This window comes from Taeniopygia guttata, chromosome 11 (assembly GCF_048771995.1).
Source record: "Taeniopygia guttata chromosome 11, bTaeGut7.mat, whole genome shotgun sequence".
Classification (NCBI taxonomy): Eukaryota; Metazoa; Chordata; class Aves; order Passeriformes; family Estrildidae; genus Taeniopygia; species Taeniopygia guttata.
Window position 1 is genome coordinate 1,459,606 of NC_133036.1, and position 24,598 is coordinate 1,484,203.

At 38.0% G+C, this 24,598-nt stretch overlaps 1 protein-coding gene across 17 annotated transcripts in view; it reads left to right on the top strand.

Annotated features, from left to right (window-relative positions):
* CHD9 (chromodomain helicase DNA binding protein 9) overlaps nt 1-22,508 on the top strand; it is an 86,527-nt gene extending 64,019 nt beyond the window's left edge. For 14 of the 17 annotated variants that reach the window (XM_072934432.1, XM_072934425.1, XM_072934426.1 and 11 more), the window contains 20 exons: nt 865-975; nt 1,662-1,858; nt 2,635-2,834; nt 3,292-3,451; nt 4,392-4,481; nt 5,270-5,373; nt 5,493-5,610; nt 6,277-6,334; nt 6,709-6,751; nt 6,910-7,129; nt 7,250-7,452; nt 7,683-8,591; nt 10,733-10,896; nt 11,842-12,114; nt 12,840-13,008; nt 13,938-14,077; nt 14,557-14,778; nt 15,549-15,677; nt 17,646-17,750; nt 19,064-22,508. In XM_072934432.1, the coding sequence (XP_072790533.1) occupies nt 865-975; nt 1,662-1,858; nt 2,635-2,834; nt 3,292-3,451; nt 4,392-4,481; nt 5,270-5,373; nt 5,493-5,610; nt 6,277-6,334; nt 6,709-6,751; nt 6,910-7,129; nt 7,250-7,452; nt 7,683-8,591; nt 10,733-10,896; nt 11,842-12,114; nt 12,840-13,008; nt 13,938-14,077; nt 14,557-14,778; nt 15,549-15,677; nt 17,646-17,750; nt 19,064-19,921 (4,473 nt within the window). In that variant the 3' untranslated portion in view covers nt 19,922-22,508. Of the gene's footprint in view, nt 1-864; nt 976-1,661; nt 1,859-2,634; nt 2,835-3,291; nt 3,452-4,391; nt 4,482-5,269; nt 5,374-5,492; nt 5,611-6,276; nt 6,335-6,708; nt 6,752-6,909; nt 7,130-7,249; nt 7,453-7,682; nt 8,592-10,732; nt 10,897-11,841; nt 12,223-12,839; nt 13,009-13,937; nt 14,078-14,556; nt 14,779-15,548; nt 15,678-17,645; nt 17,751-19,063 lie in introns of those variants that run through there. The other 3 variants (XM_041718610.2, XM_041718608.2, XR_012057775.1) reach the window with 3 other exon arrangements.
* The last annotated feature ends 2,090 nt before the right edge of the window (nt 22,509-24,598 follow it).

Here is a 24,598-nt window from a genome sequence, read left to right on the forward strand (position 1 = left end):
GTTTATTTTGAACCTTGATCTTTTTTTGGTAAGAATTGCAGAAGCAAAATGAGAAACCTCCTAAAACAGCAGTGAGTGGAGATACATATATGTACATGGGAAGGGGGATGATAGTGTAAAATATCAAGCAATAAAACTGAGCTTGGGGTGTGGGCACTTTATGAATACAATTGTGAGAATTCCAAAATAATTAAAAAGGCAAAGAAAAAAAGACTTAAAATATCCTAAATATATATTTGTATTCTTAAATATCAGTATTTAAAAATATTATTTATTTAGGTTTTCTTATATCTTGCTGATTTTGGCTTGAATAAGTAGATTTCTCAAAATCATCATCACTGTCTTTTATCAAAAGAGTTAGAAATTTTTATATGTATTTACTCTTTTCCCAAATGCAGTATATCAGGGTTTTTTAAATGCCTTCTGAAATTAAGCCTATTCCATGCACTCAGGCTTTGATTGTTGGCAGCTTAAACACCCCTTTGAAATTCCCCTCAAGCGAGTACTTCTGCATGAGATGAAATCCCCAAATGCTGATAAGCCTCTTCAAAAGATTCTTTTTTCTTCCATTCAAGTAATTTAGATTCAGACTCAGAAGCAGAAGAATCTTGCTGCTTAATGTTCTTCTCTCCTGATGGTGCATAAAAGTTCATTAGGTTTTTCTGATACATTATGGATCTGATTTTTAAAAATTAAGGGGGAGGAGAGCTTTTGAGTTGCTTTGCAGTGTAAGTAACTTCTAAAGTCGTAACAGCTGCTTGGGAGATTTTTGATAAAATAAGGTCAGGCAATCTCTACAGCAGTGAGGCAAACTACAAACTTTTGATGTATGATGTTGGTAAGCTTTAATTTTATTTATTACAGGCTAGTTTCGTTGCATCTGGAAACAGGACTGATATTTCACTTGATGATCCCAACTTCTGGCAAAAATGGGCCAAAAAAGCAGAAATTGATATTGATGCTATCAGTGGTAGAGTAAGTACTTTTTTAATGTGTTTTTTTTTTTTTTCAAGTGTGTGCTTGCTGTTGAATTCTGAAATTGCAGGTATGGGATTTCTGGTGCTTTTTGATTAATATTTCAACAAATGAAACTTCTTGTGTTGGCTTATTTGTGCAGGAGCAGTCAGCCTGCTGACAACTTAGCATTTCCAATTTCTCTCTTGTCAGTGAAAAGTTTGGACATTTCTGATTTTTGTCAAAGACCTGAACATGATTAAAAGTGTGGAATTATTCTGATTGCCCCATTTCTGTGTCTATAAATCTTGGAGTGGAATCTGCAAAATAAGTGACTAAAACCTGTATAAATTTTATAATACTGAAATCTATGTCCTATACTTGAAGACATTGCCCATGCATTTGATTTGAAAAGGTTTCAGTGCCCTCTTTCTCTCACAAAGGCTGCAGGGTAGTCTGTGTGAGTATTCAGCTCAGATGAGATACTCGGGTGTTGTTTGTAACTGATGTTACTAGCATTAGCATATGAAACTCATTTTTTGTTGCCTTAAATCCCATCGAATGTTTTACTTGCTCCATGGGTGTTCAGTGTCCTCACGAAATATCTGTGAATGACAAGAGACATGAATTGTTTCTGAACTGGAGCAGTGCACTTCAGAAAAACTCGCGAACTGTTTCTCTCACAAGGTTGGTTTGCAATTTTGCAGAACAGCCTTGTCATTGATACCCCAAGAATCAGGAAACAAACTCGGCCCTTCAGTGCCACAAAGGATGAGCTGGCAGAGTTGTCTGAGGTGGAGAGTGAGGGTGAGGAAAAACCAAAGCTCCGCCGGCCGTGTGACCGCTCCAATGGCTATGGAAGGACAGAGTGCTTCCGTGTGGAGAAGAACTTGCTGGTCTATGGGTATTGTGTACATCCTTCTTCATTCTGTGAAGTGTTTAAAAATACTTTATTTCCATGTAGTAAATTGTATTTGTAGAATAACTTAACCCTATACTGGCAGTAGCCTGGAGTGTGTGCAGAGAATGTATTTAGAACAGGAGTTTATCTTACACCCTGTAATAAATCTTCCTGACAATTTGCAGTTAAAGAAACATTAATAAAGAAGGGTGAAAATCTTTCTTCAAATGAGATTACAGCATTTAACATGGGCACTACAGGAGTCTCTCTAAAAATCATTACAGTAACTGCTGCAGGCAAGCTGAACACTCCTAAAAAATGTCTGAAATAATGCCTTGGTAGGAACTTGATTTTCATAATTGTAGAACATCTTGCACTTCTGTGAGGCACAAATAGGAACTGAAAATCTAACCAGTAGTTTTAATCGCACTGAAATCAGGTACGTTGATTTGGAAATCAAATCTTAGGTCTTCTTTCGCCCATCTTAAAAGAAAAATAACAGCATTCTTGTCAGAATGAGTTCCCATCAGTTTTGTGTCTTTGAAGTTTAAAACAATCATCCATATTTTTTGTAAAGAGGCTCTTTCTGTTTAAAATTCTGTTTTAATCAGGTGGAATTATGTTGCAAATGTTACTTTCTTATTTCTACTCAGTAACTTAAGCTGAAAGAAAAAGGTTAAAAGCTAAGTATTTTAGAGAAAAATTCTCTTGTAAGGGAAGTCTGTGGCTACCCCAGTGTGTCACTTCCAGGTGCTGATTTGTGTTCCACTTTGGACTAGGTGGGGTCGATGGAGAGAGATTCTGTCCCATGGTCGCTTCAAGAGGCAGCTGAATGAGCAGGATGTGGAGATCATTTGCCGAGCCCTGTTAGCCTATTGTCTTGTTCACTACAGAGGGGATGAGAAAATAAAGAGTTTTATATGGGATCTCATCACCCCAACAGAGGATGGGCAAACACGAGAGTTACAGAACCACCTTGGTAAGGACTTAATGAGTTTCTGCACTTAAACAGCTTTCTATGTGAGTGTGCCTGTGGTACTGGCATAAAAACAGAAAAAAGCCTCTCTGAGCTCATCCTACTTGAAATAAATGGGATTTATGTCAAGCACACAATTCAGCTGATGGGCAAAGAAGTGTCATTGCTGCTTTGCCTTGGATTTGATGGCTTACCCAAATGGTGTTTGGTGTGAGCTTTCATTTCAGTTCAGAAGAACCTATTCTGTTTCATGGTAGGTGACAGACAGCATACTCCTCCTCCTTTCCTGTTGGTCCTTACTGGTGTACTCCAGAGATGCTCTGAGACACAGAAACACTCACATGCAGAGACTGATCTTAGTGGTGTTCCTGCTCTGCAGATTCAATACCTGTATATGATATAGGAACCAAAAATATTGTGGGCATCTCTATCTATACCTGTAATATTTTACATTATATAGGCTTATCAGCCCCTGTGCCTAGAGGAAGAAAAGGAAAAAAGGTGAAGACCCAGGCTAGCACTTTTGATATACACAAAGCAGAATGGCTTCGAAAATACAATCCAGAGCATCTGTTGCAAGATGAAGGATACAAAAAGCACATAAAACACCATTGCAACAAGTAAGCAGTACCTGAAGTGTGAATGTCTTTTGATGTTTGTTTTTTCTTCTAGTTTCTCATTGTCTTAGGCTTTAAAATAGTTGTAGCAGTAGGAAGAAAGATGTTTTAATGGTGTTAATTTGATTAGAATAAATAGGTCATGGTGTATTTGGAGGTGAACAGATGATTTCACATGTAAAATAATTCTGTTACAATTTTTGAAGAAACTGTTTTTGTCTATGGAGGGATCTCTTGCAGACATGTTTGGGATGCCTTGCAGCAGCCAAGGGACTCAAGAGTGTGAGTGCTTCTCAAAGAGACTGAAAGCACTGAGGCTGTTGCCCCTCAATCTTACATGCTGTTTCCCTGGCACATTTTCTAGGCTTCAGAGAAACTGAGCTACCAGTTTGTGAAAGCTTAGTCATTCATGGCAGTGAATGATCTTGGCTTAGATCAACGATTTTTCTGTAGCAAAACTTGTCATATTCTGCTTGGACAATTCATGCAGCCGTAGTCAAGAATTGAGGTAAAGCATGGAGAAGTCATTGGGGTCATGCACCAAATTGAGGGTGAGAAGGAATGAAAAGGTGAAATGAATGAAAAGGGGAGGATGTTCATTGTCAGCCCACTCGATCCTCTCTAAGGACATGTTCTAAGCAGGAAAAGGGAAATAGCACTTTGTTCTTATCAGTATTTTATGAGGCAAGGTAAGAGTGTTCTGCTGATCCTGGTCTTCAGGATTTGAAATAAATTTGCAATGAAACAGTTTGTAAATGTGATGACAAGAAAAAGTCTTAGGTCATCTGAGATTGATGTTACCCCCACCTTAAAACTCAAGGAAGTATGTTTTAGGAAAATTACTTGAAATGTCTGATGTAGCAAAAGACAAAACAAAACCATCAACAATTACTGAAAGTTGTTTGAGTTCTAATATTTGTATTTCTGTTTTTTCTTTATTTAGAGTCTTACTTCGAGTAAGAATGCTATACTACTTAAAGCAAGAAGTCATTGGTAATGAATTCCAAAAGGTCTTTGATGGAACTGATGCCAGGTGAACTATACAGAGAGTATTTTTACTTGTTTATTTCAAATGTCAGATGCAAATTCAAGAATCTGCGTAGACCTAAATAAGAAATGTTAAAACTAAATCTGTTTATCCTTAGGTTGTGAGGAACATGTTTTTGTTTTCTCATTGTTTACTAAACACTTCATCAAATTGACATAAGGAAGTCCTGATTCCTCTTCATGAGTCTAGCTAAATAAAGTAAAATAATGTGAGTCAAATAGACTGAAAAAGTGAGTGAAAGGTAGAATTATGTACTTGACATGATAATTGGCAGGTTTTCCCCTGCTTTTGATTATGTGCTATGTATTCCATTAATGCCTTCATTTTTTTTTTTTTACTTTTTTTTTTGTAATGACAAGTATTGCTGTTTGGAAATTATTGAACTCACTGCTCCAGAAGCTTGTGGCAGATAGAAAGTTGTAATTTGATTCAAAAATACTAGTGAGAAACAGTCCCTCATGCTATTAAACACTAACAACAGATAATCCATGGTTTGCAATGTTGTGCAAGCGCAGGGTGCTGGGAGTTGGTGAAGTTCACTTAGGAAGAATGTTGTATACTAGTTTTGCTTTTGTATTCTTTTCCCGTTACTGGTCTGAAATACAAAATATCAAGCTGTCTGGGTGTTTTGCATTGCTGGTTTTACTGTATTTGTGTGCTTGAAGAGAGAAGTTTAAAGTCCCACATGAAGTAGAAATGTACTAAGAAAATTTAATAAGATTTCTTCCTCTGAATTCTATTGATGTTGGTATGTTCTTGGTGATTCTGTTTAGTGAAATTGATGTTTGGGTTCCTGAGCCAGACCACTCTGAAGTTCCTGCTGAGTGGTGGGATGCAGATGCAGATAAATCTCTTCTAATTGGAGTTTTTAAACATGGTGAGTAATGAGGGTGACTGTGCATGTATCCCCACACCCTAAAATGAAAACACCCTACACTCAATTTTTTTTTGTTTACTCTGGAAGTTGAATTTTTGCCACTTTCTTCCCCATTATAGGTTATGAAAAATACAACACTATCAGAGCAGACCCAGCTCTTTGCTTCTTGGAAAGGGTTGGAAAACCAGATGAGAAAGCAGTTGCTGCTGAACAGAGAGCAAATGATTATATGGATGGGTATGGAAGGGAATGTTTTGGGGCCTTATAGCAAACAAATTTGAATTGACATGCTGTACCTTATTCTCTTCTTGTCTGGTTTTGCATGAGTTTGGTGTCACTGTTACAAGGGATACTACTTTGATTTTACTCCCACAGGGTAGAAAAGAGGATTGGTATAACTACTGAAGTTTGGGATTTCACAGTTAGGGGAGAAATGCAACAACTTGTTATTAACAAGGATTCTACCGTGTGTTGATATGTTAAAAATACTACTTAGACACTGAAGTGCAAAAACATTCAGAGGTGGAGTGCTACAGACCTGTTCAACTTGATTTTGGGTCAGCTTTTAATGTCTCAGTCTTGTGTAGCTGACCAGTGACCCCAGTAGATCAGTGTGAGAATTACTGGTAACTGCTGAAAGAGAACTGCTTTTATTCATTGCCCCATGACTGAGGTTTTTAGTTGTGGTCACAAAGCATACCTTTGGATGATACAGTGACCTGGGGGAGCAGGATTCCAGCCAAAGCTGCCATGAAATACTTTCTTCATTTCAAACAGCAAATTAAATACAGTATCTTACTAAATTTAAATTACTTTTGCTTAATTTAAAAGAGTGTAAGAACTTTTCAGTTAGTAGTGTAAAATATTACTAAAATGGCTTCTTTTGTGTTGAAATTTTAACAGGGATGTGGAAGATCCAGAATACAAACCAGCACCAGCACTGTTTAAAGATGACATAGAGGTATAGTAGGCACCAATTAATAGCTCCTTTTAACACTCATTCACTTAGACACTTCAACACACCTTCACTTGTAATGTAATACCTTTTTGTTGAGCAAGGTTGAGCTCAACCTTTTTGTTGAGCAAATTATTACCTTTTTTTCTATATTTCTCTAAACTGATCAAGCTTACTCCATGAGTTTCTAAAATTGTCTGGGTGGGTGGGAATCGTAGGAAATTGTTACATAGTTCTGTTGTATGACTTGTTAGCCATTTATCCAAAGTATTTGTTACTTTTCTTTGTCACATTCAGAAATTGTTGTAGGATGTACGTTTAACCTAAATCTCTGAAGAGGGCTATATTTTAAATTGTGCTTCACTTTTGTTTTTTTACAGGATGATGTTTCATCCCCAGGTGATCTCGTAATAGCAGATGGAGGTAAATCCATAAAACTACAAATCTGAGCTAGTTGCTGTTGTGTTTTGAATTGTTTAATTCTCGTGATTCCTAGCTTAAACATAATTACCTACTGCAGAACCATAGACACTAGCAGTAATTAACTTCTTTATTTTTCCCATTACTTGGTTTTCGTATAGATGGACAAATGATGGAAGGGGACAAAATCTATTGGCCCACTCAGTCTGCCTTAACAACGCGTCTGCGCCGCCTGATCACCGCTTACCAACGAACGAGTAAAAACAGGCAGGCCCAGCAGATCCAGCCAACATTCCCAGTACAAACCAGTATGATGCAGCTGCAATATGAAGAAGCTGCACTAAATCCAAAGATGGCTGCTAAGATTGAAAGACAGCAAAGGTATGTACAGCATGCAAATGTACTTTTTCAACACACCATTCTGTAAAAAACAGTAAAGACATAATGTGTGAAACAGTGAAGAAATTGACCGAGTTTCACATCTCTTTCTTGCTGGTCAAGATGGACAAGAAGAGAAGAAGCTGATTTTTACAGAGTTGTGTCCACATTTGGAGTGGTGTTTGACCCTGAAAGGGGACGGTTTGACTGGACCAAGTTTCGAGCGATGGCTCGGCTGCACAAGAAAACTGATGACAGCTTGGAGAAGTACCTGTATGCATTTATGTCAATGTGCAGGAGGGTCTGTCGCCTCCCCTCAAAAGAAGGTGGGTGTGTATGTTTTTACTTTTTGAATTTGTGTTGTCAGTGCCTACCTTGAAAAGTTTTTTCTTTCAGGATTTGGAAGATAAAAATGGGGGAGGAAGAATTAAGGAAACCTGTTGAGAGTAAAATTGAAAGCTTATAATGGGGAGACGTATCTTAACTCATTAGTCATCTGCTTAAAGTACTGGTATGTTGGTTTTGGCAGATTCTCATTTGTTTTGTTTTAATACAGAGCTCGTGGACCCAAACCTTTTTATTCAGCCCATCACAGAGGAACGTGCTTCCCGGACTTTGTACCGCATCGAGCTGCTGCGCAAAGTGCGGGAACAGGCCCTCAGGCACCCCCAGCTGTTTGAGCGGCTGAAGCTGTGCCAGCCAAACCCAGACCTGCCTGTCTGGTGGGAATGTGGGACTCACGACAGGGATCTGCTTATTGGAGCTGCTAAACACGGAGTTAGCAGGACAGATTATCATATTCTTCGTGATCCTGAACTCTCATTTATGTCTGCCCAGAGGAACTATAATCAAAACAAAGCGGTTCTCTCAAGGACTTCTACTCCGCTCTTGCACCAGTACCAGATGGCATTATCTGCTTCTCCTCTTACACCTCAGTCAAGACTGTCAGATGCTAAAGTGAATGCTTTTGAGGACACAAAAGCTAAAAATGAAAATATGAAAGAGGACCCTCAGTCTTCTGAAGAGGAATCTATGTCTACAGAGGAGACACAGACAATACTGAAATCTGAACCTTTGAGTCCCAAAAATGGCACCCCAATGCAAATTACAGACCACAGACCTAGCGTGAAGGCTGAGACAGACAGGCGCATGGTGGCAGCAAGGACAGAGCCTCTGACTCCAAACCCAGCTTCCAAAAAACAGAGAGTCAGCAAAAGGGGGTCTGACTCTAGCTCTGACTCAGACTCTGACTCAGATAGATCATCCTGTTCTTCCAGGTCATCATCTTCATCCTCTTCGTCTTCCTCATCTTGTTCCCACTCTCGATCTGGCTCTAGCTCTTCATCATCTTCATCTTGTTCTTCAGCATCTTCATCGTCCTCCTCATCATCCTCATCATCATCGTCGTCATCATCATCATCGTCTGAAGAGAGTGATAGTGATGAAGAGGAGGCACAAAAACGTGGTATGTGTGGTCTTACTTCTGCAGTATAAATCTTTACTGAACTAGTTTATTCTTAATGGAAAAATGTCTTTAAAAGGCTGTTAAATCCCAGAGAAGTAAATTTTATTAAACATAAAGTTAATGTAAATAAACATATTTGCTTGATTCTTCCATATTTGCTTGATTGAGTTGGAAGAATTTCAGGAATACTGCTTTTTATTTGTTTCATATCAGTGCCTTGGTGAGGTACTTAGGATGTGTTGTGATCCCTAAGCAAGGTTGCTGTGTATGTGGTTCATGTGTGGGAGAGTGGAATGGACAGCATTTTCTGGAAATACACTTTGTATGTGTGTATTTCCTGCTATGGGTTCTTTTTCTTTCTAAACAGATCCTTTAGGTTTCCCTGTTTGTTTTTTCCACTCTTGCTCACTTGTCTATGTAGCTTCCTCATACGTTCTTTCATAAAACCTGCAAGCTTCCTTCTGTCCAAACTGGAGTCATGTCAGCTGCTTTCTCTTGTGAACTTTGCAGTGCCCAAACAATGGTTTTGCACTGAAAATTTTCAAGCACTTAAAAACTTTTCAAAAAATTCACTTAAAAAAAACCTGGTTAGCCAAGACTGAGCTGGCTGCAGCATGTAAGACCATGTAACACAGACACAGTGAAAGCTTTAAACTAGAAGCAAATCACCTCTGATAAAGTGATTTAGAGTTTTTAATAACCCAACCATTCATTATTTAATACACTCCTTCCTTTGCTGCTGTGAAGTGACCTCTACTTCCCCCACTGAAACTCAGAATATGGAGGGATTTCTCTGTGTGCTACAAATGGTAATAGAGAAGGCAGTGGGATTCAGAACCCATTTTTTCCAATACCTAAGGGGAAAAGACATTGTCTTAATCAGATGGATCCTCCTTGTCCATGGAGATGACAAATGGAAACCATGGGGTTAATTTACTGGGGAAATGATTACTTCGCAAGTAAAATTCCACTTACAGAAAATTACTAATATGCTGCTGCCTGCAGCAGGGAAAGGACATTTTTAGAGGAAACAGTTGGTATGCAAAGAATAAAACAATGACAGCAAAGGAATGCTTATATAACATAAATATGCAGATAGAGATTGTGGTTACCATAAGTGTGCTGCAAGTCCAAATATTAGGCTTGTTTTGTACCAGCTCAGTCTGTTTAGGCAGATAATTCTGCCTTCCTCAGACTGCAGAATCTCATAAATCAGTTGGCCTTTTTGTTTTGGTGGGTTTTTTTGGTGGTTTTGCTGTTGATTTGAAGAGATTGGTAAATGCTGGAAAGTTCACTTAACTTCATCTGTATTTTAATTTTAATCCCAGGCTTTATTTCATTGGTGATTCAATGGCAATGACACTTTGGCATACTTTCCACACTTGAAGCATCTCTGAAGGGAGTGCTGGATTCTATCAGTTGACTCAGTACAGAGCTATTGTTAAGGGCAAATCTAATTTCTGGAGAGCTGCCCCTGTTACTCCTTGTGTTGATGTAGTAGTTAGATTTTCAGGCAACACTCTTTTTTGTTGTTTCAGACTTGTTTCCCCATGTCGTAGTGAAACTTGTGTTGTCTCAATGGAGGCAGAAATGAAATACTAATGATGAAATATAAGAAAGTCAGAGGACACACTGGAAAGATGATAGGGGAAAATCCTCAGTGATTAAAAATTGAATAATTGAATTTTGCAGGCACACATGTTCATGGCATGGAGTATCCAGTATTCCGTGCAGTAAACAAAATGGGCTGTTCTTTAAAGTATTATCCCAATAGATTTGCCATGTGCTGGTGATAGACACCTTTGATTCCAATTTAATTCTATGCTTTAGTGAATGTTCTCTTACCAAATAAATATGTTAAGGGAAGACTGTTAGATTACTCTGAAGCATGTCTGTTTCCAAATAGCTAAATGTTCAACATCTTAAACTTCAAATACTAACAGGAATATGTGTGGAATTTACATCTCTAGAAAAGGATCAGCCTGAAAAACCTAAGAGATTAATTCTTCAGTTTAACTTTGTGTTTGGACTCTCTGAGCATTGTTGTATGTGTTTTGTTCACCTGGACCTCTTACAGTGGTGTTTTATAGTGAGTGTTTAATTCCCTTACAGCAGAATGATATTTTGATGGTTTTATTTAGCAGAAGGAACTCCACATATAAAAGCCTATGATGAAGAGAGTGTGGCCTCTCTGAGCACCACACAAGATGAGACGCAAGACAGTTTCCAGATGAACAATGGGACACCAAATTCTGGTTACCTCCTACAAGGTGGATACATGTTGGCTGCATCCTACTGGCCAAAGGCAAGTTCATAATGCAACCTTGAAAACCAAAGTAGTAGTTGAAGGTGGGCTCTAGCATGAATATTCTGATAAGTATGTTAGAACCAAGAAGCAGGGTAAATAGCTGTAGGATTTGAGCTTCAGGACCTTTTAGATGTTTTTATGTTGACTCCTGAAACATGCATTTAAATCTAGGTACTGCTTTTCATAATTTTTGAAGGGGAGTGTAACTGTAATGTCACAGGTCCTTGGCACATTGTGAAAAATTATATTTGAAGTGTAAAAAGTTGATTTACATCAAATATAATGGAAAGTCTTGAACTCAGAAATAAGTGTTTGTTTACAGAATCTGTAATTTTAGCAGTCACAAGTTTTATTTGTCAAATAACTGTGAAATGATCAGAAAATCCAGTAGTTTCTGTCATCCTCCTGTACTTAGCTGAGTTTATTGGGACTTGAGAACTGTGTATTATGGAGGTGTGTGATTATCTGTGTGTGGTGCCCAAAGGATGAGAATGAGGAATTACATGGTTTTGGAAGCTAAAAGGAGACATGAATAAAAGTCTGTAGATTTAGTTTTATAAATGCTATTTGCTGTATGTTGTGGTGCTGCTCACAGGTTCAGATCCTGGTAACAGTGAGTCAAAGCCACACATACAAATACTGCTTTGACAGTTACTGTATCTTTCCTTTAAAAATCAGGGAGTGTATTTCAATCATTTGCCAGACCCTGTGCAGATGAGAGAAATTGCTTATTTGTTCAGAGGTACATAGTGAAATCAAGTACAGAAGTGCTTCCACAGATTACAGCGAATCGGTGCAAATCCAGGAATTTCAAAATCTTCAAGTCCGAGTCCAGTGATAAAAATGTTGTCATTTCTCTTCTCTGTAGAATTAAGAGCTAATACATAAATGTAACAGTGTTGATAAGCATTGGCCTTACAAAATGATTTTCTCTTATTTTAGGATCGAGTCATGATTAACCGACTGGACAGCATTTGTCAGACAGTGCTGAAGGGTAAATGGCCTTCAGCCCGAAGGAGCTACGACAGCGCCACAGTGGCTTCGTTCTACACCACCAAGCTCCTGGACAGCTCAGGGGCAGCTGCAGAGTACAGCGAGCCCAGTGCACCCACACCCCCTCTGGCAGCTGTAAAAGAAGAATATGACCAATCACCCCAGCTGTCAAAGGTGAAGAAGCATGTACGAGAAAAGGAGTTTACAGTGAAAATCAATGACGTATGTTTATTTTTATTGCCCTAGGACCTGGTTGCGATTGCGGTGTGCGGCATGCTTTACCTGCAAGTGGCTGCCTGCTCTCACTCTCACTTCTTCACACACTTGTTTGTGGGTATTTGGGTCTGCTGCTTCTGGGCACTGAGTGTTTGGGGGTTGGGTTTGGTTTTTTGGGGAGGGGGTTTTTCTGTGTTCTTTTTTTCTTTTTTTTTATTTGCTTAAGCCACTGGAAGGAATTTTTTTTTTCCAAATTTAATCTTTGCCATGCTGATGCTTCCTCAGACAGCTTGTTTTGTGCTGTTTCTAACAAATCTGGTTAGTATGAAAAGGTTTTTCTGCTATTCAACATTTTTTTAACATTTCAACAAGCACTTTATTATTTCATGGTCTTTTAGAGGATTACAGGAAAATTACTTGGTTTAAATGCAGAGTAGAAGCTTCAGACATTTTATTTATCTGTAGTTTGAGACCTGTTTGTGGCACATAAAAATATGTGATTATTTGATCTTGTAGTTGGGTCTAGGTCTGGATTCATCTGGATTTTTCAGTTCAGATGAAATTTCTGCTCATATTCTGGTTTTACATGGAAGAACTAGATTGTACAAGGTCTAACACTGTTTTCATTCTTTCTCAATTCTGCTGGAGTAACTGTATGTGAAAATCCTGATCGTGAAGTAATTCTTTCTGCTTCAGCAGAAGCTCTTCTAATCCTGACATTTATTTAACAGGAAGGTGGTTTGAAATTGACTTTTCAGAAGCAGGGACTGTCTCAGAAAAGGCCGTTTGAAAGCGAGGAGGGTGCATTGGGTCAGCAGCAATATCTGGCTCGGCTACGTGAACTCCAGAATGCTTCAGAAACCAGCCTTGTCAACTTCCCAAAATCACTTCCCAAATCAGGTACAAAAAATGTCAGAAAGGAGAAGGGTAATCTAGTACTAAATCTTATGGGTTCTTCTCTTGATGTCCATGAGTTGGCAATGGAGAGAGGTGTTTGCAGTGTTGTTCTAAACTGCAGTCTGGAGAAATCCTCTCCAGTGTAGAGATATTCTCCAGTTTGGAGCACCTCATACTTTATCAGTGTCAACTACTATAATGTTAATTTAGTAGAATTATGCCATTATACACTGTAAACCCACTCCAAAGATTTTAATAATTATAAAGTGCATCACTGTGCACTGACAGTAATGAGTTTAACTCAGAACTTAACATGGCTACTTTGTAAATAAAGATGAAGAGTTCCAGATTTATGCCTCTGCCAATTTGGACTCTTCATAATCTTTTGTGTCTCATATAAAGAGGCAGTGGAGGACAATAATCTAGAATAAATTTTTGATTTGTACCCAAGAACTTACAGCTTGTTTCATAACAAGATAACAATAGGTATACTCTGACAAACAAAAATGAGGCTGAAGTCAGGAGTTAACATTTTGATTAAAATATTAGAAACTGTTAGAAATTAACTTAGACCAGCTTCTGCTTAAATTTTGCAACAAACCATTAAGGTCTTGCTAAACAGTTATTTAGGGATGTCTGCCTCTCTGTGTATTATGATATCAACAGTTTTCAACGGCTATCATCCCTGTACAGATAAATTTGTAGGGGGTGGAGGGGCAGTAATGAAATTTTCCTAGTAAAGTGGCTTTCAGAGCTGGATATTCATAATGCTTTAAGCAGTCATAAAACAAAGGGCAATTTATCTTAGCTGTTACATGTAGAAATTACATGCACTCGCACTAATTCAAATAATTTTATTTCCTTTTTGTATTCAGACATGTTTCTCTTTATAAAACAAGCATCTGACACAAGCTTATTGCATCATTTATTAGGTACTTCCAGTCACTTAACAGCCAGTGCCAATGGAGTCATAGTTGACAGTCAGCCTGTAGTCAAAAAGAGACGAGGAAGAAGGAAGAATGTGGAGGGGGTTGATGTCCTCTTTATGAATAGAAGTAAACAGCCTAACCATGTAAGTCAACTTGATTTTGTATCCAAAAAGTAAGATCAAAATTATTATTATTAGTGCCTTAACTGAGCATAACCAGCTGTCCCTGCTCCACAAAAGCTTACAATCAAAATTTTGAGGTTTGGGCTACTTTTTGCTGATAAAGCTTATGATTACACAGATGAAAACTGGTGCAGTGTCATTTAATGTTTGATATATACAATATCAATAGCTGTTTTTAAAATGTAACTTTAATTCTGATGAACTTTAACAATGTATTATTAAAAATTTGTGGCTTGACATGGCAACACTTGGGCATACCTGCCTGTAATATCTGTTACAGGACCTAATTGGGCAGTGACTTGAAGGGATTTCTGTGGCAGGAGCAGTGCCCAAGTCCTTGAGTGTGATCTGCAAAACTGTGGCTTTCATAGACTCATACATGAAATAGTTGTGATGGCTTGTTTTCAGTGCAGTAAAGCAGATGTTTTTTATTTCTCCAGGTTAATCCAGGTATTAACTCCTGCCAGGTTGCTGCAGGAATAAACCCAGCACTCACTTACACACAGTCCCAAGGCATGCTCGATGCAGAGAGCCCAGTTCCTGTTATTAACTTAAAAGATGGAACAAGGCTTGCAGGTGATGATGCCCCTAAAAGAAAAGATTTAGAAAGGTGGCTTAAAGAACATCCTGGATATGTTGAAGATTCAGGAGCTTGTATTCCTGTGAGTATTTATTTCACCTCTCCCTTGCTTAGCAGTACACATATGATGTATTTGGGTTTGTATTCTGTGTTACAGGGAATTTTTTCCTTGTTGTTCTGTTCCACATAGGAAAAGAAAAATGTCCATTTACATTTTGTCTCGCAAATGTAATTGCCAAGAAAAGCAATACCAAATCAAGAAATTTGATCTTTGTATTATTTCACTTATTGTTTAAAAATTATCTAGGATAAGAAGACTAATATTACCATGATACTGATGATGAGAGCTGAAAATGTGTAACAGCATATTTAGTGATGTGCAAGAGGATTAAAGAATTTACTGTTAGAATGCATCTCATACCTACAGTAGAGTGCTGTGGTAGTGGTGTATGTTTGGGTATGATCTTCTCATACTGTTACTTCTGAATTTGAGATTTTTTTAATGTTTAGCAGAATGTAAGAAGATCATATGTGTGATACCTGGAATAATGACCTTCCTTCTCCAGTAAGATAATACAAAGCTGCAGCAATCTTCCAGACAGTTAAAGCACTGTTGAAAACTGAAAAATTAGTAAAGCAATGGGCAGAGGCATCAGAGAGATGATGTAGCGCTGTTTACTCGGCTGCTTATTAAATGATTGTGATCAGTAAATAGGTACTGTTATTAAAATATTTCTGTAATTGAAGTTGGCCTCAAATAAATGCCTGACTCAAGAGAATGCACAGAAATATTACTAGTTTTAAACCAGTTCTATCAGAAGGATAATTGGCTTTTTAATTCCTTTGTAACAGAGGATGCAGCTGCACGATGGGAGGCCCAAACAAAAAAGACACCGTTGTCGAAACCCCAATAAACTGGATGTTAACAGTTTAACTGGCGAAGAACGTGTTCAGCTCATAAATAGAAGAAATGCAAGAAAGGTATTCATGATACTGTTCTCATTCTCATACTCCCCAAATGGAAAGTTACCCCAGATGAAGAACTTGATATACTACACTTGCTAAAATTTTCCCAGTATACAGTGAAAGGTTTTTGTTTTAAAGTTTTGGCACAGAGCAAAAAAGTCAATTACAATCTTCTAGTAAATTTTTTGCAGCTATGAAAATATGTAAGACACAGATAGAAACTTAGCCCATGATTTGTAGAACTGAACACTCTGTATGATGCAGTGTTTGTGCCATTGACTCAGACAGAGGCAGAACCACTAAAATACCTGTTAAAAATATGTGATCAAAGTGGCAACTTCATCAGAAGTTTGAGATGTTTTCTGTAATCTTCTCGTTACTCTTTTTGACACAATTAAAATTTTATTGGTAGTATATCTCGCATAGAAACTTGTCCTTTGGAATTGAGGCAATCGTGTAGTGGATGAGTTTGCTTTTATCAGTAATGTCTGGCATTTGCCCTTTATGGATCCACCAGTAGGTATTGGCTGTCAGTCACATTTCTAGATGAAATGGTAGTGGTACAGGAGAACAAAAGAAGGGGAATTCTTATGTGAAAAGGAGCAGGCATTGAATTGAATTTTTGTACACGTGGTCAAAGTTTGGGAGCAGAGCAACGTATTCAACAGGCTCTGGGGAAGGCTAAAGGCAATATTCAAGAAAAGCATGCAGAACATTACTGGTGTCTATTGAACAGATCTGTGTGATGGTCTTTGAATGTCAGTGTAGCACCAGAGCAGCAATCCAGGGGGAATTTTTGAGCTGTTGTGTCCATGTGTGGAGCATTTTCCCTTTCCCTTGTGGCACTGCCAGCTTCTCTTTTTGTTAGAGCAGCTACAAGGGAAGCAGGATGGGGTTTTCTTTGTATGCTGCTATATTAAGGTCAGGAGCTTTGTCCAGCTGTACAGGAGAGCAAGGCAGAATTTGAGTCTTTAATCTCTTCAGAGTATTGAGACAGCAGCTCTAAAGAGGAACCAGAATAGTTGTGAATCTCTTGAAACTGGGATTCATGGCTGCTCTTCAAGAGCTGTGCCCTGAGGGATCTTGTCAAAGTTGAGGATCAGGGAGTGAGAGATATGATCTCCATTTACTGTGAAAACCTCTGTTTTCATGATGGCTTTTTTCCTCTCAAATTTCTGCTCTATAGTTGCTACTTGGATACTTAATTAATCTCAGTTTTTCCATGTATAAGTTGTCTCCAATTTCTCTGTATCACCAAACATGTTTTTTCTCATTTACTTTTTTAGTTGTGTAATACTTTTGAGTAGCATGGAGTGAGGGACCAAAAGTAGCCTAGAAAATATGAGTTTAAGTTGCAGCTTATTGAGAAGGTTAAGCAGAAACTGGAAAATCTTCTTTTTTTCTTTATGGATCTGAATAATACCTCTAATTAATTTAAAAGCTTACTTTCCTGCTTATATGCTTTTATTAGGTTATGCTGTTTAGTAATTTTTAACTTGGCCTTTTTTGCATGAAAAAACTTCAAGAACTTAATTCATGACCCTCTTAAAAAATGTATTTTTAGAAGTTGACTGAGATGAGAGAATAGGATTTATATACTGAATAAAGGAAAAGTTTAACAGGGTTGTAGTTACAACCTTCTTGGTAATACTTGGACTATTCTCTGTTCATGCAGTTGCTCTTCTGTTCATTGCATGTCTGAATAAACATTAAATATTAAAAATCAGTGGGAATGCCAAATATTGACGTCTTGAACTGCGTTCAATAGATGAGTTTGAGTTTAGTAAATTTAGAACAAATCACATACAGATCTATCACTAGGAGTCAGCCAGAAGCTGAATCATGCTCCATGATAATTTGAAGTGAGGCTTTATTTGTACTGTGTTATTTATAAGGTAAAAATGAAACACTATCAGGTATTAATGTTGCCTTTTTTCTTATCAGTTGTCACATATTCACTGACTTTTATCTTCTGCTTCTCAGGTTGGGGGTGCATTTGCTCCCCCTCTGAAGGATTTGTGCAGGTTCTTGAAAGAAAACCCAGAGTATGGAGTGGCTCCTGAGTGGGGAGAAGTAGTAAAACAGTCTGTGAGTATTTGCAGAATAAAATAACCATGACATGAAATGTATCTGAAAGCAAACAAGGCAAACATCAAAAAAAAAAGCATGCCAAGAGGTGTGATTTGAAAATCTTTCTGGTGTTACGTTAACAGCAGACACGAGACAGTGTCAGCTTTCAGCCAGCTTAATTCAGTAAATGCTTTGCTGGCACAGCTGGAATAGGAGAAAGGGGTGGAACAGTGACTGGCAGCCCCAAATTAGAGATTTTGTTAGAGATGTTGTAGTACTGTAACTTTTCATTTCTTAAATATAGCTCAGTGGGTTTTAGGAAAGATATTACCCAAGAACTCATTTAAGAAAGAGAATACTTTCTCTAAAATTCCAGTTGGGAAGAAAAAACTGCTTAATTTTAAATATTTATTTTACTTTTATTGTGCACCTTTGAGAAATTAGGATAGTGAGGAAACTATCAGTTAGGCTTGCTTTGAAGATAAGGATATATTTTGAACTTCAAGAAGTTCTGTTGTATAGTGTATACCTCTGAATAGAGGCATAAATAATAGCAGAATTACTTCGCGAAAGTAGTAGTTATCTACAGTAGAGAAGAACAGAACTTGAATACTTAATTCCTCTGGTTGTATTAAGCTAATATAAATTAGAGTTATTTGCTGAGGATGTACTATGGTGTTGAGTTATATTTGATCTTATGTTTTCCATTTTAAAAACGAAATACTAAGACAATGCATTTTGAATGGAATATTGGTATTCATTTAAATTCTTTGGTTTTAGGTAGGAGGTCTTAAAGTGGTGAAGCAATGCTATACAAATCCTAAATAGAAGTACTGTGAATTTAATTTAAATTGAGGTTGAGTCTTCATTGGTTTTTCTTCAGTTTATGGATGAGATGAAATATGAGGACATTAAAGAGACACTAGCAAAAATTAAAAGAGCTCAGAGATTGTTGGTCTGTGTGCAATCACATATATTTAACTTTAAATTGAAAACTAATTAAACTGTCAAATGATTGCTGTGTGATGATATTTCAAAGCAATGCTGGTTTAGATCTTAGATTGAGCTTGCTCCTATAATTAGCTGTATTTGGCTTGATGTGCCAGGAAACCATGAAGGGTGGGTTAGCAGAGGGTGTGAGAAGATCCGTGTGTAGCCCTCACAGTGGAGATGGGCCTTTAGACATTTGGGATGTGGTAGCACAAAGTCAGCACAAATTCCAGGGGGTTGTCCGGAGGTCAGGCCTTTGACACTGCTCTGTACATTTGAGTTCTCTGCTTTTCCTTTGCCATCTTCAAGCTCCCAAACTAAAGTGCCGCTGTCTCTCGCAGGGCTTCCTCCCCGAAGGAATGTTTGACCGCATCCTGACGGGCCCGGTGGTGCGGGAGGAGGTGAGCCGGCGGGGCAGGCGCCCCAAGAGCGAGATCGCCAAGGCCACGGCGGCTGCGGCCGCCGCCTCGGCCGCCGGCGTCTCCGTCAATCCGCTGCTGGCCAACGGGCTGCTGCCCGGCGTGGAGCTGCCCGGCCTCCAGGCCCTGCAGCAGAACCTGCAGAACCTGCAGTCGCTGCAGGTGACGGCCGGACTGATGGGCATGCCGGCCGGCCTCGCTGCCGCCGGAGAGGCCAAGAACGTGGCTGCCGTGTTCCCCATGCTGCTCTCGGGGATGGCCGGATTACCGAACCTGCTGGGCATGGGAGGACTCCTGACGAAGTCCACAGAATCCATGTCGGAGGAGAAAAAGGGAAACGATTCAAAGGAGACAGATGCAAAGAAGGAAAGGACAGAAGACCAAAACATGGATACTGGTGGTGAAAACTCTGTTTCAAGTTCTCCTTCAACATCCTCTGCAGCTGCCAATCCTCTCTCTCTTAACCCTTTACTTTTGTCCAACATACTTTACCCAGGGATGCTTCTCACTCCAGGCCTTAATCTTCATATCCCAGCTTTGTCTCAGTCTAATATTTTTGATGTACAGAACAATGAAAGCAATGACACGGGCTCAGCCAAGCCCACAGAAGAAAAGGAGGAAAATTCTAGGGTTAGAGATCAGGAAGACAAAGGGGGAACAGAGCCAAGCTCTCACAATGAAAACAGCACAGATGAGGGTTCAGAGAAAGCAGATGCTTCATCTGGATCTGACAGTACATCGTCTTCATCTGAGGATTCGGATTCGAGCGATGAAGACTGACCCCAGACTCTGCACTTAAATTATAAACTGATTTTGAATTTATTCTTTAATTATTTCATTGTAAATAACCCAGTGTTGAGTGCATCAATGATTTACTGACCGAACATTTCAGTATTTGTTTAGAAGTGCAAACTGCTTTCAGAGACGTTTTGCATGTAATATTTCTTGAAGTTCATAAGTTTCTGAACTTGTATGTACTATCAAATACACAATGGTGTAAAATTACAACAAAAGGCATTATAATTTTGTTGGGGGGTTAATTTTATGAAAATAATGCTCAAGTAAGAGCTGTATATTTAATATATTTGCAGTGAACACAGAATACTTTATGCATATTATTGATTTAATTTGAATATAGTTTTACAGCCTCCTTGACACTTATAATTTACAGATCAAAACTCAGCAATAATTTGGGCAGCTAATGAATGTCATGAAAGCTGTAGAATCTACATCACCATCCATTGCTTTAATTACATGAAAATGCTCTAGTGTTGTGATGCACTGCTGTTTCCAATTCAGGTACAAGTGTGTTTAAAATAAGATAAATTTTTCCCAATTAGCCAATTAAACTGGCTACCTGTTACCTCAGCTGAGTTAGTTTAGGAAGTTTACATTGGTTTCTATTACTTGTTTTCAGGTTTTGTTTTGTTTTTTGAAGACATCCTGTATAGCATGTTAAAATCTGAGTTGAGATAAGACTGTTGGGGTTTTCTTTCCCCCTTATTGCAGCTGTTCTCTTTGACAGCAGTAAGGGGAAATTAAAGCAAAAACAGTCTTATCTCATGCTACTTGGCACCATGTAGGTCTATTTAGTTTACACCTTGCAAAGTTTTGGGCTCCCTCTGCAGAATTAAAAGTCCCAAAATGAGGAGTAGTTTCCCCAAGACTCAGAAGAGGCAAACTTGTCATAAAGTGCCACTGAAAAGACCTTTCAACACTGCATAATTCATGTAAAAATTGTTTGTTTGCTTTGTTTGTGTAGATTTCTATTTGTGTTTTATGTCATAAAACCTCCTGGAGTTCCCAATATATAATGGTAAATAAAGTACAGATAGTCTTGAACTCCTTTGAGTTTAAACTTCTCTACAGATTTAAATCTGACTAAATATTTTCCAAAATCATTATTGGGATATCACTTCATGTATTATGCTGAGTTACCCACTAAAGAAAAAAAGCACTTTGAATAGTAAGGAAGACAAATTATTCCTAGAAACCAACAGTAACAGGGCATAAGACATCTGTTTCAAGTCCAAATCCTTAGAACCCTTTACTATATAAAATCTGTCTAATATTTGATGTGTGATATGATTCCTCCTTCTTCTTAAGCTGCTATTACTCTGACACGGTCGAGGCCCAGATTCACATTTACAGAACTTCTGAACTGACTGAGACTTCAGGTGACCTTGGTTACACCATTTGTGGTCCAAGAATAGGCAAGTGTTAAGAGAAAATAGATACAGGTACTAGTGAAAGTCATGGAAAAAGCTTTACAAAGGGATAAATTTAAAAATAAAAAACAAAAACTGTATATTTTGATATAGTTCTGTTGCTTGCTTGTACAGTAAAACAACTGTGTTGTTTTTTATCAAGAACTTTACCAATGAAATATAAGTTTCTATGTGCAAAATAACTAGCCCCATGATTAGAAGCAGTATTAGATGTAATTACACAACTATACAAGTACCATTTGGATTGTGCTGGTTACGTATTTTCCCAGATAGTATTCTGATTTTTGGCCCTTCATGCAGTGTCTTAGCAATAGTGAAAATCAAAAACTGCCAAGAGAAGGGGGTAGCCAATTCTTCATCATTAAAAGGAAAAGTATTTCATATTTAATATCTTGCCCTTTGTGTAATATAGCACTTTTATTTAACTAGGATGCATCTATGAAATAGCCAAAGTTTTACAAGCAGTTATTAACTTCATTTGCTGATGGAGTATGTCGACAACACCATCACTTCCCACCCTTCCCCCACAAAACAAGTCCTAAATCTTGTGGCTAAAACCTAATTTATATCAGATTTATGAAATAAAGTATTTTCCTATTATGGTCAAGTAAGTTTGGTTACTGTTCTAGTGATTCTTTCTATGTAATAAGGCAATTACAGTTTCAAGTAATGAAAGCTGGTGTAGACTTGAACATCATTATATTTGGGTTATTTTTCATCAGTTTGATCCAGAGGGGGAAAAAAGTGTCCCACTATCAGCTAAACTATATGCAAATACGGTTGTATAAAGTTAAGGGTTATAAGGAAGCCTCAGTAGAATTACACTAATACTGAAGTTAAAATTAAAAGGATATCCAAGGTGATGATAAAGTGTGTGTTGGTAGTTACTAAAAAAACCTTAGCTGTTATTGCCTTGTATTTCTATCCCTTGTTTCAGGCTTCATGATCCAAGTCTTAGTCCAGGTTTTTTTTGGACATTTGCAATATTTGCCAGTTGTGTTCTGTGTAGTCTGAATTTGCTTTCTGTAGTTGAACAAGCGTCTTAAAAAGTCATTTGTAATTTATTGAATTACTTTCTATGATGTTCTATAGAGCAAATGGAAGTTTAATTATTTTTTATTAAACATATTCTTTGACTACCCGTGATGTCGGCCTCAGTATGTGAAAGTAATGCTGTGTAAGGATTAAACATGGATCTTCCACCAGCAAAACTCAAGTTTCAGTGCTAAGTTTTAAAACTGAAATTATTCTTAAGACCTTAAAAAACCCTGCAAACAAGCCAAGGACATAACACACCTACTGCCCAAGACCATGGTTTACTCTTGTATAATTTTCCTGGGAATCAATTGCCCCTAATTCTCTTATCTTACAATCAAACCAGCTGTTACTCCTACCCTTCAGTACTTATGGTTAGAAAAGAATGTTCGGTCTAGGTTCTGGTCCAAAAGTTACCTGGATTTTAAATAAGCATGTTGGCAGTGAAGTAAGTACCTTTTCAGTCTTTTTTCGGAAAAAAACTTTGCATTACTTTCCACATTTTCATTAAAGCTTTTAATTGTGTACACAGCACTTAACTATTGCATGTATTTCACACAGGGCACAGACATTGCTCCTGAACCCAGGGTGTCTCCTGCTTGTTCTGTGCCACCTGGCTTTGCATTAGAATGATTCAATTGTATCCTTATTTATTTCAGTCTGAATTTTATCTTCATATCCTGATCATCTTTTTTGAGCTTCTGCAGATGTGTACACAGGTGATAGAAGTTTACATATACATGAGCTCTGTTCTCAACTTCTCTTTTTTCCATGGAAGTCATGCAAAATCTCCAATAGTATTTTTTTTTTAATTAGTTTTAGAATCCAGTTCTCTTGGTCTGTAAATTAAAATATAAGGATCTGTTTTTCAATGGAAATATGGAAATATGTTTTTAATTGAAGTATTCCCAAGATGCTCTAGGCACTATAGTAGTGGTTAGTTTCTGGCACTCCTTTGAAAATTTTCCAAACAGTATGTGGGGTACGATTAGATAAGACTCTTAACAAGGTGTCCAGGGAAAAGCCCTGTCCTACTTGTTTTATTCTGTGTCCAGCAAAATTATTTGTGCCATGTTATCTGGTAATAAATTTTTCATGGATTGCTCAGTGTGACCATTCATTAAAATGAAGGTTTGATGAAGGTCTAATGCAAGTTGTAGCAAGATGAAATGTGCCTGGTGTTCAGGGTTAATATAAAGGGGGCTGCACAATAGTGTTACATTAACTTATTTGTGATTTGCAAGTTACTAACAGTTTTATAGGCAGTTTCTGGTTTAGTTTTATTACACATATAATTACCTTCCACATGTGCAAGGCTGTTTCAGTGCAATGTAGGATTTACACTACTGTAGTTGACCAACATTTAAAATTTTATATCTGTGTATTGTTGGGACCTTGGGCTGGTGGTGTTGTCTGTAGAGCAGACTAATTGTACTGTGTAGCCACAGTTTACAAAATAACTGTCCTGGCTTATCTGAATGTCCCTAATGTTACACAAACAGGCAGTATAATTTCTTTGTTAACATTTAGAGGAAAAGGAAATAAAGATAACAGCTTTCCAAGTTCTTTTTATGATGTTTTTTTATTGAATGCTGCCTCCTTTCAGGTTCTTTCATGCAAGGAAGGAAGGAAGGTGTAGCGCCCAAGATCCTTCATGAAGTTAAACTGAAAAATGAGGACTTGTTTGCTCTGCCTCCTGTGTGCTTCCAGTGTGAAGGAGACCTGACAGTGCACAATTCTCACTGGTGTTCCAGGTAAGGTCTCCTGAATTAAAGGAAGGCTGGTTTGGGAAATTCTTGGGATCCTAATAACAGATACAGTGTCATCATCTAGAGAGATGAGAGCACTTTCCTTGTGCTCACCAAAACTGGTAACAGTCCTCACACTGTTTTCTGCTCTCAGACGACAAAAGTATTTGATTTGGGGACTACCATGTCAGGTCCTGTCCTTGACAGTGTTTGAGCTGTGTGCAGCAGCTCAAAGCAAGGAGCAAGACATGTTCATGGGGAAGATTTCTGAGACTACAGCAGAGTAAAAAATGTGTGTTACCGAGGGGTAGCCAAGCAGCTGTGAGGGACTCGGGCTGAGAGGGTGTTTGTGGCTGTTACTTGTCATACTTGGTAGATCTAACATCTAGCAATAGTCAAAATCATTCAAATAATTAGCATGCCATATGAGGGTAACTTTATTATTG